At 45.1% G+C, this 16,554-nt stretch overlaps 1 protein-coding gene across 4 annotated transcripts in view; it reads right to left on the reverse strand.

Annotated features, from left to right (window-relative positions):
• Positions 1-16,554, reverse strand: part of RBFOX1 (RNA binding fox-1 homolog 1) — a 348,785-nt gene that overhangs the window by 163,292 nt on the left and 168,939 nt on the right. Inside the window, exon 2 of one of the 4 annotated variants that reach the window (XM_047087517.1) lies at positions 13,453-13,458. The exons of the other annotated variants lie outside the window; for them this stretch is intronic. Within the exon in view, the coding sequence (XP_046943473.1) occupies positions 13,453-13,458 (6 nt within the window). The remainder of the gene's footprint in view (positions 1-13,452; positions 13,459-16,554) is intronic. 4 annotated transcript variants of the gene reach the window in all.

Raw genomic sequence — 16,554 nt, forward strand, 5'->3', positions numbered from 1 at the left:
AAGTCATCCTGGATCCTATCTGCTTTCTTACATCCTACAGCCAACTCACTGCCCAGGCCACATGAGTGCATGCCATCCTGTCCTGTCCAGACCATTGCAGTAGCTCACTGACTACTCTCTGCCATTCCCCCAGTTACCCCACTCCATTACTGTGTTTCTCTAATCCATGCTCCACACTACAGTCAGGTCACTCCTAAAATCAAAACCTAATCATGCCATTCTCTTGTTTAAGATCTTCCAGTGGCCTCCCACTGTGCAAAGGATGAAAATGCAAACCCTCAATTTGGCTTACAAAGTCCCGTAAGAATGTTTGCTGACCACTTCTTCATCTTCATTTGGGCCACCTTCTCCCTGCCCCTCAACCCAGCTACACTGACATTCCTTCATTTGAATATGCCAAGTTTCTGCCAAGGGTGTGGTGGTTACCAACCAGCTCTACAGATGGCAAGACCACAAAAGCCCTGGTTTGTGTCATTGCCAATTTCCATGGTATAAATACTCTCACTATGGCCACGTCAGCTACTAACATGGTATCCCTGTCATGTTGGGAAGAAGTGTGCACCCACGCATAACACCTGTACCTTTCCTTTATGGTATTTTCCACAAATGTGATTATTTAATTATGCAGGTGTTTTTTGTTTGTTCATATTCTATGTTTTGCACTGGGCTGTCACTTCCTGAAGGAGAACCCATGTCTGGCATTTACTCTTGTACCTCCACGACCTGACTCTATGCCTCTCAAATAGCAGGAACCCAAGACATTTCCGTGCATGAATAATGACACACAATTCTTGAGTATCTTCCTTATTCCAGGCACTATGCTTGGCACAAAGAATAAAAAAGACAACTAAGGCACAGTGACATCCTCTGAGACTTCATAGCTTTATGGCAAACATAAAGATTTAAGTTTTTATTAAATTGTTGGATGTCACTTAATAGATTAATGCATATTTCGATACACTGTATGAGTTCAATAAACATTATTTTTGGGTGTCAAAGGGGTGAAGTCTCAAGGCATATGCAGGAGGTAAAGGGCACACCAACAGCAGCTTTGAGATGGTGTCATGAAAGGATTTACAGATGAATAGAAGTTGGGAATAAGGGTGAAGATCTCACAGAATCTTCAGCAAAGGCGATTTGCAAATACTTCCAGAATTTAATTACAGCACGGAAGGCATCCCTTCCATCTGGCTTAGCTCCCTTCTGATGTCATTGAACCCGGGTCATTTGCAAACTATGCTGAGGTTCCAGAAATTGTGCACATTTCTGAGCTGTGATATACCGCGAGGTGCCAGGGAACATGGCTCGCCAACATCCTCACCATGAATAAAGATGATGGGGACCAATTGCTTACATCTATGAAAACCTAACTGACTGTGAAGGTAGACCCCAGGCTCCCAAGCACAGAAAGGGCCTGTGAGCCCAGCAGCCCTGAGCTGGCCCAGGGAAATGACGGGAAATTCAATTTCAGAAGGGCTGTTTGCAAAGTAATCCAATACATTATGGTGTGTGCATTATTATTGTATTATATTGAGTAATATCACATTTAAAGAGATTTCATAGCATCATAGCCGTGCACAAGGGAATATAAAAGTGGTTAATAAAAGAGAGAAGTACAATTTCCCTTCAGTGTTAGTTATGCTCCTATTATATGCAGAATAATAATCAGAGGTCCACTTAGCTTGACTTGGGAAGTAACAGATCTGTAATTACCTCGTGTCTACAGTGTCATTATCAAGGGCTCAGCCCCAATGTCAGACCACTGTGAATCCTCAGAGAGCCTGTAGACCAAGCTGCTGGTGCAAAATTGTAGGGCTTCCTGGAGCCACACGCTCGTCTCAGGGTAGGCTGAGATGCCTGGGCAACACAGGTGGGGCTCTGTGCTAGCCTTCAGCTGTCGGACAAAGCCTAGACCCTGTTCACCGGGATTTCCCTCTGCCTTGGTATTCTCCTATCCGAGGAGGCCTTGTTTTCAAAAGAAAACATGGGGTTCCCCACTCCACAGTGTCTCCCCCTGCTGAGCTTGCAAAGGCTAGTGGGAAAAGATATTCTCTGCAGATTTGTTGAGAATAATGGAAGATTCTTCAATGACTATTTACCAAAAACTGACCTTCAGCGCCTCTAGTCAAGCCTTCAGAGGCCCTTCTTGGGATCAATTGTTCTCGCTACAGAAAAATTGACCCTCAGGCTTAGTACATTGTACTTGTTGGCTCCCGAGCTGGGCATCGGTCGTCTACTTCAGTGAAGGGTTGGTTCCACTGGTGGTGCCCACACGCTTTAAAGAGTGCCATGGTATATCAGACAGAGCAGTGCCTTTGCATTAGCCAGGACGAGTGTGAGTTCCAAGCCCATCACTTTCTGATGGTACGCCCTAAGGCTGTTTACATAACCTCTCTGGGACTCGGTTTTCCTTACTGATGAAATGGGGCTAAGCCTACCAGCCACTCGGTTGGTATAGAATTAATAAACTTAAAACCCGAATAACGTTGGCCAACACCATAAATATCTACTCTGTTAATAATAACAATTGTGACATTCATTCCGTGACCTCAGAAGAATATAACACTTAGTAATCCATCTTGGATTTAAATCAAAGAAAACAATGACATATCACTTTACCAAAGCTTCTTGAGAGAACAGGGGCTGTGTGTGGCTGTGTGTGTGTGTGTGTGTGTGTGTGTGTGTGTGTGTGTGTGTGAATACAGATGTATTATGGGGTAGGAAGGGACGCTACATTTCTGATATAACTCTGGCATTCACTAAATTCTGGCAATTACACTGATATTTATTTTCTGGTCAGAGTTCCGCAGGGAAGGCCAGTATGATGAAGGAGAAAGAATAAAAGAAATGTAATTCACTGGTTAGGAGAGAAACTGGAAATATTTTATTAAAAAATAGTCCAGAAGATCCAGATGACCTAGCCAAACTCGAACGCGTACAAGGCTGGGTCAGCTTAGTAAAACACTGTAGGTGGCCACTATGGCAAACAGCCTTGAGGGACAGCCGCATCCTCAACACTAGCACACCACTGCTGTCTCCCGGTAAACTTTTCCAGTTTTTCATCCAAGCCAGATTATACTGCGAAATCTCCCAATGAACATGTAGCCAGTTCATTCCATTTGTGAACCCAACAAAACAGGCCTGAGGTCTAAATAAAGCCAGCAGTCCAGCAATATGCAAACTTTGGCCTAGATGAGGAATCAGCAAACCTTTTCTGTGGAGGGCCAAACAGAAAGCATTTTCAGCTCAGTGGGTTATACGTCTGTTGCAATCACTCGGCTCTGCAAAAGCAAAGCAGCATAGACAACACATGAATGAATCAGTGTGGCTGTGATTCAATAAAACTTTATTGACAAAAACAGATAGTGGGCCGGTATGGACCCATTGATGATAGTTTGCCAAATTGTGTCCTGGCTTAACGCTGATACTAAAGGCCTGGAGTAAGGAGGAGAGAAGAGGGAAAATGGGGTGCTGGTGAGGGGCTCTGGGTCCCATGGATAGTTGGACCAGGAAGAGAGACAGCCAAGGCTCTGAAATCCAGGCAATGCTTCCAACTCCCCTTTTCAACCCCTGACCAGGTCCCCTGTAGTCTTTGTCAAGAACGTCAGTGGCTCAAAACAGGAGACGGCCCCCAAATCCAAGGACTAATGTCCTTGCTTCCCTTCCGCCTCCAAACCATCACTCCTAGAGTCAAGGAGACTCTTCTTTCCAAGCCTGCCCACCTTCGTGTTCTCTCTCCCTTTGGTAAAGCCACCAGATGGGTGTCACTCAGAGAAAGTGCCTGGAACCTCCAGCAAGTCCTTGCATACTTGCTAACCCAGCCCCCACTTGTAAGACAAGATGGGTAGAGGGGAGGAGGGGACAGGACCCACCTCCTGTCATTCCTGTACCACGGTTACCACTGCTTTTCTTAGTAAAAAAAAAAAAAAAAAAAAATGGTAGTTAATTTCTTCCCCTAAAAAAAGGCCAGGAACAATCTCTTTAAATTACAGTGTTACAACGTGAAGCAGAGATGCATAAGTCAAATACAATTTGGGTTATAATTAGCGATTTCCTTGTAGCAAGTTTCTCTGGGAGATCTAGGCTTCCTTAGTCAGCTTGCCAAATGGGTTGAGGCCCTTTTCACTTGGCGGGGCCACTGGATACCCTGGGGGTACAGGGGGTGTTTGGGGGAATGGGAGGAGGGGGTGAGGGGAGATTGTGTGCGTGTGTAAATTGAGGCAGTTTTGAGCTAAACGCAGAATTACGGGGACAGAGATTATTAACACATTTGTCTGCTATAACATCATGATTAATAGCAGGGAATGCCATTTAGGTAAAATAAACTACTTCTGAAGGGGAAGTCACACGATGTGGGTTTAGGAATCTGCCAGACCTCTACTTGCATTTATACTCCTCCCTTTATCAGTTGTATGGCCTTGGGGCAAGTTACTTAACATCTGTGCTTCTGTTTCCTCATCTATAATTCTGGCACCGTCCCATCCATCCCTTGATGGGCTATGGAATGTGAAGAAAATGTGCTGCCTAGTGCTTGGCTGGTGGAGTGAGTAACGGAGTGGATTCTGGAGTCCGATTGGCTGCCTCCAAATCCCTGCTCTGCCCTTTTTTGGCTTTGTGATGTGACCTTGGGCAGTCTCCTTGATTCTTCTGTGTTCTGGTTTTCTCACTGAGGAGACAAGGGGTCACTTAGGCTACCCACCTCTTCTGGATGCTGTCAGATTCACTCAGGTCATGCACCTAAAGTTTTCTTTTCTTTTCGTTTTTCTCTTTCTTTTTCCTTCTTTCTTTCCTCTTTCCTCCCTCCCTCCTTTCTTTCTTCTTTCTTTCTTTCTTTCTTTCTTTCTTTCTTTCTTTCTTTCTCTTTCTTACTTTCTTTCTTCCTCCCTCCCTCCATCCCTCCCTCCTTTCTTTCTCTTCCTTCCTCCCTCCCTCCCTCCTTTCTTTTCCTTCCTTCCTTCCTTCCTTCCTTCCTTCCTTCCTTCCTTCCTCCATCCCTCCCTCCTTTCTTTCCCTTCCTTCCTTCCTTCCGTCCGTCCTTCCTTCCTTCCTTCCTTCCTTCCTCCCTTTCGAAAGAGATAGAATCCAAGGTAGGCTCCATGCTCTGAGCTGTCAGCACAGAGCCCGATGCAGGGCTTGAACTCACAAACCGTGAGATCATGACCTCAGCCAAAGTTGGACACTTAACCTACTCAGCCACCCAGGTGCTCCATGCACCTGAAGGTTTTAGTATCACCACACTGGGTATGTAGCATATGCTCACTAAATGCTAGTTACTGTTACCAAACATTAATACATGATAGCTGCCTCTTCTTTTTTTCAAAATTCTTTTCAGTCCAAGAAATTTCTAATTTGTTTTTCTCTATCTACCAATCATAATGCATAATTACATTTTCCACTTTTAAAAGACCAGGGTAGCCCAAACTTTCCAACTTGTGTTGTTTGTAACTAACTCTATCATTTTTTTTTTAAAGGAAGAAAATTGACTCTTTGCCTCCAAAACAAGTCCACAACCCTTAAGGCTTCAAATCACCTTGCTCCCAAAGGCCTGGTTTGTGTGGATCTATAAAGGCTACAAACCTTGATCTCCTGAAAAACATACTTGTCCAGGTAGGACACTGACATCACATAAAAATCAGGTCCTTGAGCCCAGATACATTCTGTTCCTGATGTAAGAGGATGGGCTATTGTCTGGATTGTAGCGACCTTCTCTCCACAGTCCAGGAGGTGGAGAACCCTTAGCATCCATGGGGGCTCCATTCTGGTGGGCTCACCTACCAGGCTCACCTGCCTCACAAAGGTCCTTTGTTCTTCTAAGGAGGCAGGGAGCTTATGCAATCACTCAGACTAGCTGTACACACAAGGTTATAATTGGACGATCTGATCGCCTCTGTCCTTTCCAGGGATGAAAAAGGCAGAAACCCAGACTCCTTAGTTAGAGTATTTTGACCCAGGAGTGATTCAGACTAGAGCTCGTTGGAATATATAATACTACTGAATAAGCACAGCCTCCTCAACCTAACCAACAGGATCAGCAGGAAAGAACTAGGTAAAATAAAGACTCTTTTCAGAAGTCTGGAAGCCTTAGTGAGAGTAAGGCCCTGAGGCCTCTGGCTAGGAAGTAAAGCAGGTTTTCAAAGAGAAATGAAGCTCCAGGTCATACATCCCGATCTGCTCCTAAAGTCACCGGGCTTTGTCCATTTCAATGCAGAGATAACCAGGAGATAGAAAGGAAAAGAAAAGAAAAGAAAAGAAAAGAAAAAAGAAAAGAAAAAAAATAAGATGGCCACAGAAAGTACATACAGAAAGTATGATCCATAGGGAGGGGAGTGGTGCAGTGGAAATTTTCTTTGGGGATGTTATGTTCTTGCTGAGATATTCACCGTGTGACTCAGATAAGTCACTCACCCTCTCTGAGCCTTGCTATCATTCACAAACAAAGTAGGTAGACAAGAAGGTCATTTCAAGCTCTAACCTACTCTGACTCTGCATTTGTCATTCAGGAGCACCCAAGCTGTCTTTTTTTTATGCACCTGTAATGAAGGATTAACACTTCCAATTTTACCTCTTGTTTAAAAAAATAAGTTAAGACCCCAAGACTAAGTCGGGGGTTATAAACTCACTATCTTCAGAGGCTGGGCAGATAAAAAATAAAACAGGACTCAACAAGAGGCCACTTAAAAATCCAAATGGCTGCTTGCTCTTGAAAAACATCAACAGATACTGTAATGTTGGGTCAGCAATCCAATACGGCAATGATTAGATGGGCGTGTGGGGGCACACCTTTGGATGGTCCATGGGTCCTCTAGACTATCAGTGTCCCCACCAAGGGGTCACATAGCACCACGTCTATGGTTTTAAAATTCCTACGTTAATGAAGAAAATTAATGATTGCTTTTACCTATGTCTCCATCATAAACCGATCTCTCTCAAACAAGTATGTTACTTGCGTGGACCTGAAAATATCTGAGTTTCGGCCTTTAACTTACGTGATCTCCGTCTATCTGTACAATGAGAAGACAGACCAGGTGGACTGTTCGGTTTCCTCTGGCTCTAACCCTCCAAGGGTCTGTGGCCCAATCAACCAGGATCTCTCAGTTAACAGAGCATAGCCAAGCACCTTCTCCAGCCAAGAATCCAAACAGAGCACAGAATTTACATGAACTCACTATGAACTTGTAGAATATATGGCCACCAATTAGAGCATGAGCTGTGGTTGGTGATGAGTGATTCACATACTGTCCACAAAACAGAGTAGTGCTGGCATTCTAAGTTCATTTAAAAACAAACAAACAGGGGCGCCTGGGTGGATCAGTCGGTTGATCATCCGCCTTCGGCTCAGGTCATGATCTTGCGGTTGGTGAGCTCGAGTCCCATGTCAGGCTCTGTGCTGACAGCTCGGAGCCTGGAGCCTGGTTCGGATTCTGTGTCTCCCTCTCTCTCTGCCCCTCCCCCACTTGCGCTCTGTCCCTCAAAAATGAATAAACGTTAAAAAATTAAAAGAAAATAAAACACACAAACAACAAAAAAGCACAAGCAAAAGCAACAAAACCACCTAATGGGGCTATGAGCCATGTGACAGCAATTAGGTCCTTCAACACCTAGACCAGCCATTTGTTCACCTCATGGACGGCTCACTTCATCTTCAGATTATCCAATCATTAGCCTAACCCTTTAGAATTACACAGTGTGCTAATACTTGCTCAAAGAATAACATCTTAATCAAGGAGAGAGACTACTTAGTCATACTGAGAGGGTAAAACTTGACAATGAATCTAGGTGTGAATAAGCACAAAACACCGAAATGGAGAGTAAGTCAAGGTGAAACATTTCAAATGGCTACGAGAGTAGCAACTCTAAAATGACAATGAGATCTCCCTAAGGAAACATTAACTCGGTCTCAAAATGTCTGATCTTCCCTTATTTAGCAAAAGCAACATGGCTTTGACCCTACAAACTAAACTTCAATTCTATCTTTCCCTAATAAATCTTAGCCTTGTTTGTACATGGCCTAGAGCTAATTAGGTCAATGACTAGCTTGTACCAATCAGTCGGACTCAGACCTGAGTGGTTGAAACCTACTTGTATAAAAGTCATTCTATGTAAGAATTACCTTTATTTTCTTTTCTTCTAAAAATTTTTTTCTTTTAATGTTTATTTATTTTTGAGAGACAGAGAGACAGAATGCAAGTGAGTTGGGGCAAAGAGAGAGGGAGGCACAGAATCTGAAGCAGGCTCCATGCTCCAAGCTGTGAGCATAGAGCCCGACGTGGGGGTCGAACTCACGAGCTGCGAGATCATGACCTGAGCCGAAGTCGGACGCTCAGTTGACTGAGCCACCCAGGCGCCCCTATTTTCTTTTCTTACAGTTTATTTTTATTTATTTTGAGAGTGAGATAGAGAGTAAATGGGAGAGGGGCAGAGAAAGACGGAGGAAGAGAGGGAGAGAGGGAGAGAGAGAGAAAATACCAAGCAGACTCCGTGCTGTCAGCACAGAGTCCGACATGGGGCTCGAACTCGCAAACTGTGAGATCATGGCCTGCATCGAACTCAAGAGTCAGAAGCTTAACCAACTGAGCCACCCAGGTGCCCCATGAGAATTACTTTGAAAACCAATGTGGGGATTTGGGCCTTAGTTTCACTCTTAACACGCAAGAAGTTACACAACTGTTAGGATGAATTTATTCTCCCCCCAAAAATGGTTTGAATGGAAAATTAAGGACAAAGGAGAACACTCTGATTTCCCATTATGAAAGATGAGACTTTCTCATAATTATAATGGTTTCTATGGTAGAGGGTTTGCTGCGTGCCCATCACTGCGAAACCCTTCCGCGACCTCACTGCTGCTCTAAACCTCACATGATCAAAGGTGGTAGGTGAAGCTCGGAGTGGTTACATCACATGCCAATGGTCCCCAAGAGTTGATTCTTTATCGCTTCTCTTGATTATACCTAATGGCATTTACCCAGGGCCATTTTCTTCGAGCTGTCATGGGAGTCATGAGAACCTTCACCTCCACCGGATTCCAAGGTCATAGCCCTGTCCTACAACTGGACATTAGACACGTGGGTCTCGGATGATCTCAGCTATCCACCCCTCTCAGAGTTATCCTAAGATGGGCTTAATCATGCCATGTGGCTCCTCAGGACTGGGGACTTTGGTGAACAGACTCTTTAGAACAGTAATATGGCCCTGGTATTGGGTAATAAAGGTCTTTAACTTGTCCTGTATGCCATGGCCCATTCAGTTTAATGCTATCCCGGAGACAGAAGCTTAATACTTGGCCTTGTGAGGGGACAAGAGAATGTTCCTGTGTCCTTAAAGTAAATGTGAACCTTAGGCAAATAGAACCTGTGTGGACAAAACAGCTCAGCCACACTGTCATCTGAAAAGACAATTGTGAAGCCACCGAAATGTGTTATTGGAGTTTGCTCAAGGCACAGGTCTCAAATAAGAGCACCTGCTAAGCTTGTAATACAGTACGTGCTGGGGTCCACTGGGGCCCTCCCCAGGGCAGGATGGGTGATTCCCAGGCAAAGCGTTCCTTTCTGCAGTACTGGGGATACCTTCTGGGCTCTGTGCCCTTCTGAGTTTTGGTCTTGAGTCTGACACACCTGGTGTAGAGCTTTCACTCCTACTTATTAGCTACAATGACCTTTAGGACATTCCTTGCCTCAGCTCCTTACTATAACATGGGGATGATAGTGCCTCATACGTACTTAAAATTTTTTTTGGTAATAGAGGGTCAAGACAACTTGAGATTATGTGTGAAAAGAGCTTGGAACATAGTCTGACACTCACTGAGCAAAACTATTATTTTTGAGATTGCTATTCCCCATCTCCTGTTTCGCTGTGGCTACCCACCCTATTTTTAGACAGACATCCCTCAATGATTTGGCCAAATTTTAAACATGCACAGGTGAGGCCCAAGTTCTCCAGCAGCGAGAGGAACTCTCCGGTGTTCTACAAGGCGGCTCTGAGGGTTGGTGGGAAGGGAAGAGAAAGAAGTTTTGGAGAAGGCCAGAACCCCACTGGAGGAAGGGAACAGTAGGGATAGTAAGAGCTGAGAGGTCAAGTGACCAGCCCGGGACCTTTCAGCTTCTGAATAGTGGAGCAGAAGGTCTAATCCCAACAAACCTGGAATGTAAGTTCTTCACTGACCTGCTACTTTAAATCGGAGAGCAGGGCTGAAGAAACAGGCCTGGCAGAGAATTCTGGATTATTCGCCCAGGCCTCAGGCACTGGTCACCTATGCTGCCAGCCGGGAGACCCTCAAGGGAATACCCTGGAGGTCTGAGGAAAGAGGCCAGGCTTTGACGTGACATAGAACTGGTGAGGCTCTCCACCCTGTCACTCACAACTCTCCCAAACTCACGACGTCTTTGCCTCTTTGCACCTGTTTCCCCAGTGTAAAATGTGATTTAAAGGGGTTGGTGGGAGGGCAAAACAAGACGATGACTGTGCAGTGCCCAACATGGACCGTGGACCACAGCAGCCTTCAGTCAATGACAGCACACCTCCCTCCCCTCTTCCCTGACAGCAGACTACTCTCAGATTATCTTCTCTTGTTAGAGAGAGGGGGAAGCCATGGGCAAGCACACGCAGTCAGAATGGCCATGAGCCGGGAGCTGGATGGCACACTGTTGAACAAGGGTGTGGGTGGCACGCCTTCTCAGGTACTGCCTGTGGGGGTAGCTGAACCGCCTCCACATTTTAGATCCATGTGCCTTTTAACCACTCACACAGAGACACCCAGGGGTAGACAGCAATCTCTGCGCCCAGCTGCTCACTACAGCCTAACAGGGAATAACAACACTGCAACATAAACCCCAGAAATAGCCTCAGTTCCCCCAGTGAGACACCTCTGCATGTAAGATTGCAAGCGAATGTCTACAAGAATGAGCTGGATCCCAAAGCGTGGCACAGAATGATCTTCCAGATGCACAGTGTGCCCAAGTGGGTGCTCAGTTGACTTCAGTTCTGTTCTTTGGGGAAGAGGAATTAGAGATGCCAAGATTTGATTCAGAGACAGAAAGACAGGAGAGAGACAGAGACAGAGAGAGACAGAGAGGCAGAGAGGAGTAGACAAGCAGGCTGCTACAGACTAAATGTCTGTGTCCCCCCAGATTTACATGTGGAAATCCAACCCCCCCCCCCGCAAGGTGATGACATTGGGAGATGTGGCATTTGGGAGGTGATGAGGTCATAAGGTGGAGCCCTCATAAAGAAGCCTCAGAGAGCCCCTCGTCCCCTTTCACCACGTGAAGACACAGGGGGAAGTTCGTCCCCACCAGATGTGGCCACTGCCACCGTCATGATCACGGACTTGTCAGTCCCAGAACCAGGAAATAAATGTCTGCTGTTTATAAGCCACCCAGTTGGTAGTATTTCTGTTCTAGCAGCCCGAATGGACCAAGACACAGGCATATGCTTCCACTGGCACAAAACGTTTCTGGAAGGAAATACAAGGAATTGGTAACTGTTGTTTCTGGCAGGGAGACGAAGAACTAAGAAATTTTGGTTTTCACTGTACACCCTTTTCTAAAGTGTGGCTTTTTTAACCACAATCCTGAGATGCTTTCAAATAATAATAATAATAATAATAATAATAACAATGATAATGATAATAATATCAACAGCAGCAGCACCCAGTGAACAGAAAAGTACACTGAGTTTTGCCCGTTCCTCAGCTACACAACTGGCTTTAGAAGCAGAGCCAGTATTTAAAGGGATCAAAACAGGAAGTCATCACCAACTAATGTCTTCACTTTGTAAAGGTATTAAAGAAGTCTGGAGACCCAGTTGCTGCTTTAGTTGGAAGCAGCTGAGGGTCAAGGACTCAGCTTCTCAAGCAGCTCTTGTCCCTGTTAACAGAGCCCAGAGCTCGGGGATCTAGCTGTAGGACCCACATTGTTTCTCCCATCAGTTACCAGAACTGGTGGGAGACTTTGAAACAGACTGCAGAGGTGTTAAAAATAGAAGTTAAGTTGCTACTGGAGATACATGGAGAATTCACTACTTGCAAATCTCTAATTATAAAATGTCAAGAGTAAAATACCTTGTCAGGAACAGTATCTAATATAATACAGTATTGGGTCTGTCAACACAGTGATCCGTGATGTGTTTGGAGGCCTACATTAAATAGACATCCAGCAGAAAAATGTCCTGTGGGGACTCATCTCAGCCCTTGGGGAACAGAAAGGATGACCTGGTAAGTCTTTTCTGTCTGTACTTTCTTTGCTCAGCTCTGGGAAGCTTTGGGAGCTCTGGGTGCATCCTGCTTCCCTTCTACAGATTCTGCACTTTGTGTTAAATCATGTGCATATATTAGATGTTCTTGGAGCCTACCAGATGGATGGATGTTTTCTCGTACCCAAAACTACTCGGTTTCCCAACGAAATGATGTCCTCGACAGTGCCCTCAGACTGGCATTAAGCACCGTGCACAAAGGACAGTGAGGGTGATTCCAGACACAACACTACCCTATGGGGAATAACTTAGGCATGCTAATACAGGGCTATGTATTCTAGGGTTGGGAGAACATGGGTCTGACCCACTTGGAGGGTAAATTATTTCCTTGAGTAATGCAGAACCTGCAGGGGAGAGAGGGGTACGCTTAGTCAATGTGTGAGGATACAGAGACATTTTGAGGCAAACTTGTCATAGACCATGTTCTGCTTGGTCGGGTCATGAAAGTCCAACTGAAAAGTAGGTCATGGGCAGCAGAAGCACCTTCCATACTGGCCAAGAGAGAAAAGCATATGCATGGAATCATTTGTAGTAGAAAACAAGATGGCCCCTTATATGTTCCTGCTACTCCCCAATGCTGGGTAAGCCCCGTTGCTTCAGTTTATAATGGTTCCTCTTTGAAACTTCCTGCAACAGTATGTACCCCACCCCGCCCCCCGCCCACCAACCCCAAACATGGCTGGAGAAAACCAAATGGCCAGGTAACTAACCCTCCACAAATTCACACTCTGTCAGCTCCGAGAGGAACTTGTTGCCCCTCAGATACTCTAGGAATCATCTGAGCCAAACTCCTGACATGTTTGCTCAATTTCAGGAATAAATCCATTGCTTCCCCAACTCCTCTGCTTCTCTCTGTCAGCTGATAGTGACTTCGTCACTGAGAACATGAAGGCAACAGAGAAGGAGCTCCTCACAGGATCTCCTGACTTAAGATTTCTCCATGTGCTGGTACATTCACTCCTTCTTCTTGCTATGGTCTGAACGTTCCTGCCTCTCCCTATTCACATGTTGGAATCCTAAAGCCCCAGTGATGGTGTTAGGAGCTGGGGCTTTAGGGGGTGATTAGGTCATGAGGTGGCACCCTCATGAATGGGATTGGCATTCTTAAAAAGGAGACCCAGAGAGCTGCCTTGCCTCTTTCACCATGTGAAGACACAGGAGAAGGCACTGGCTATGAACCAGGAAGGGGCCCTCACTGGACCACACTGGTACCTTGATCTTGGACTTACAGCCTCCACATTTGTGAGCAACACATTTCCGCTGTTTATAAGACAGTCTGTGGGATTTGGTTACAGCAGCCCAAATGGACTCAGATGCATCTCTTCTGTCTCAAAACTGAAATGTTTCCAAATGTTCATAGATGCCTTATTTGTAGCGGCCCAAAGCTGAAAACAATCCAGGTACCCATCCACAAGTAAGGGGATTGACAAATTGTGGCACATCCACGCAATGGTTTGCGACTCAGCAATGAAAAGCAGTGAGCTACTGATACATGGGACAAGTCAGATGAATCTAAAAGCAATGACGGTGAGCCCCGAGAGAAGCCAGGCAAAAAGAACCCATAACATTTGATTTTGTTGCTATAAAATTCTAGAAATTAACAACTAAGCTAGAGTGAAAGAAGCAGATCTGTGGGTTCCCCCGGGAATGAGGTAGAAAGATTGCAGAGGGGTATGAGAAAACTTTGGGGGTGATGGATATGTTGGTTACAACATCTGTACATACGTCAACACTCATCACATTTCACACTGTAAATACAGAGAGGTTATTGTATGTCAGTTATATATTAATAAAGCTATACAAAAAGTATGTCTTCTTCTTTCCTAGACCACCTGCTCTATTTGTACACCCTTGGTCACCTGAGTCATCATTCCCCAGCTCTTGTTCCCTGTCCCCACCACCTGGCCCCACAGGCGCCTTCTCTTTGGCATAAAATAGGATCCGAAATTGATTCTTGTACAAATTGCTTCCCTGAATTCTTACGCCCCTGAGTTGTTGTCTTTTCTTTCTCTTTACTCCAAGTGCTTACGACGGATAGTGCACTCTACCCCCAATCATTCCCATTTATTTCTCCACTCCCGGTCCCCTGGCATCTCTCCCCAACACTGTAGGGGCACTGCTTCTTCTCTGTCTCCAGTGATGGCAACTTCAGTAATGTCTTCTGAATTTGCACCTGCCAGGCTGCCCCGGCAACACTCTTCTGGTTCAATTTCCACACTGGATACCCAGGGGATACCCCATTCATGTCTCCCTTGGCTCCATGCCTTCCAAACCTCACCGCTTATGAGTTTTTCAAGGATCTGCCTGCCCTTTTCTTCATTCCCTATACTCGGCAAATGTATCTACTCTGGCCTCTCCATACAAATGGCTCACCCTTGGCTCTGACCGGATTCTCTGTTTAATACCTCTAGTGAGAAGATCCAAAGCACCTTATCACTGACTCTGGTAGGCCCATCTTTGGTCTCTATATTTGGCTATGGGGCTCCTCCGTGGCTCCATTCTCAGCTTCAGACACTGAACGAATACAACCCTGTGCAAACCAGGGAAAGAGAGTGATTCCCAAGGGTCTTTTCCCTAGGAATGTGGTATGATGTCAGGAGCTGCAGGGACCACCTCAGAAAACTAGAGAATGTAGTTGAGCAGGAAGAAAAAGAGACTGAAATGGATCTTGTTGGAACCTAACACGTATGTGCCCCACACCAAGCTGTGTCTAAAGTCAGCCCACCTCTAAGACTTTTTGTTGTAAAAGTCAATACATTCCCTGCTGATTTTCTGTTACTAGCAACCAGAAGATTATGAAATGTATATTCCTTCAACCATGATGTGGAGGGACATCCCCCCACAAGTGTCCCATCACAGAAATACACTAAAGCCTTAAACATCTATGTTCTACAGTTTGCCACATTACAATCATAATAGAACGGAGAGTGCGCCTGCTCACTGTTTCACAGTGCCGCAGTGCCTGGGCCACTATGGACACCCAACTCCCTGTTTAACTTTGTGTTGATCTCTAAAGAGTTCTTTCTGTGAGAGAAGGACATTGAGCATCACAACATCCCAAATGGACTAAGATCTCTTTTTAGGTATGCATCATTAACCCTTCTAAAATTTCATTTCTTCTGGCTTAAACTCTTTTCAACGGTTCCCATTGCCCCTAATGTGGAAGTCTATCCACTGATCAAATCTACCAGGCCTGTGGGGTATGATCCCTGGTGACTGCCCCATTCCATCCTTTGCCACTGCACCCCCAAACCTTCTTCACCCTGGCCTCTTTTTAAATCTTTGAATAAGCCAAGATCTTTTCAACCTTGGCATTACTGGCCTTGATATTCCTTCTGCCTGGAAAGTGTGTCTTCTCATCTTAACATCTTCTTAAAGGCATCATCCTAGACTACTCATCTGCAGGCAGTACCCATAATCTTTATCCTCCATGGCACCTGTCGTTTTCTTAAGAGCAGGTATCACAGTTTGTGTTTATACAAGCTGTTTGAATGACACATGCTCACTCTATGACTGTCATGCAAAGTTATAAGAGGGAAAGGATCATTTCTGTTCCATTCAACCACATCGCTGGGATGAGTCCTGGCCACAGTAGATGCTTAAAAATATTCATGAACGAATGAATCTTCCACAGCAGGTTAGTACACTTGGCGTGAATTGAGGCTTAATAGATAGTGTCTGATTGGGCATTATTACCTCTTTTTTAGTCCTAAGATAACCTTCTGAAGCCCTACCATCGTTGACTGTCACAGAATAACCCAAAACAAATAAATGGCAACACCATCACTATAACCTGGTAGTCAACACAATAGTAACAAACACCTGCTAAACCAGCAAACCCATTAAATGAACGCATCCCTAAGTTTGAACAGCCAGCTATAGACAGGCAATAGCAGCACTAATCACAAAACTCCAAAGGTGGAAACAACCCAAATGCCCATCAGTGAATGGAGGTACAAACAAGAGTGGCATATCCATAAAATGGAATTATATTCAGTCACAGAAGGGAATAAAGTACTGATACGTGCTACAGTGTGGATGAACCCTGAAAACATTCTATTAAGTAAAAGAAGCCAGTCACAAAAGGTCGTACATGGTGTGATCCCATTTTTTATGAAATGCCTAGAATAGGCAAATCCATACGGGCAGAAAGCACATTTGCAGGAATGTCGATCGTCTGCTTAATGGGTAGAGCGTTTCCTCCTGGGGAGATGAAAATGTTCTGGAACTAGATACAGTGATAGCTGCACTGAGCTGTGAGTTTCTCAACCCCACTGAATTATACACACAACACTGGTTGAAGTGGTA

Source organism: Lynx rufus, unplaced genomic scaffold, assembly GCF_022079265.1.
Source record: "Lynx rufus isolate CCGP_SWC_20201006 ecotype Redwood Valley unplaced genomic scaffold, mLynRuf1.p SCAF_23, whole genome shotgun sequence".
Lineage (NCBI taxonomy): Eukaryota > Metazoa > Chordata > Mammalia > Carnivora > Felidae > Lynx > Lynx rufus.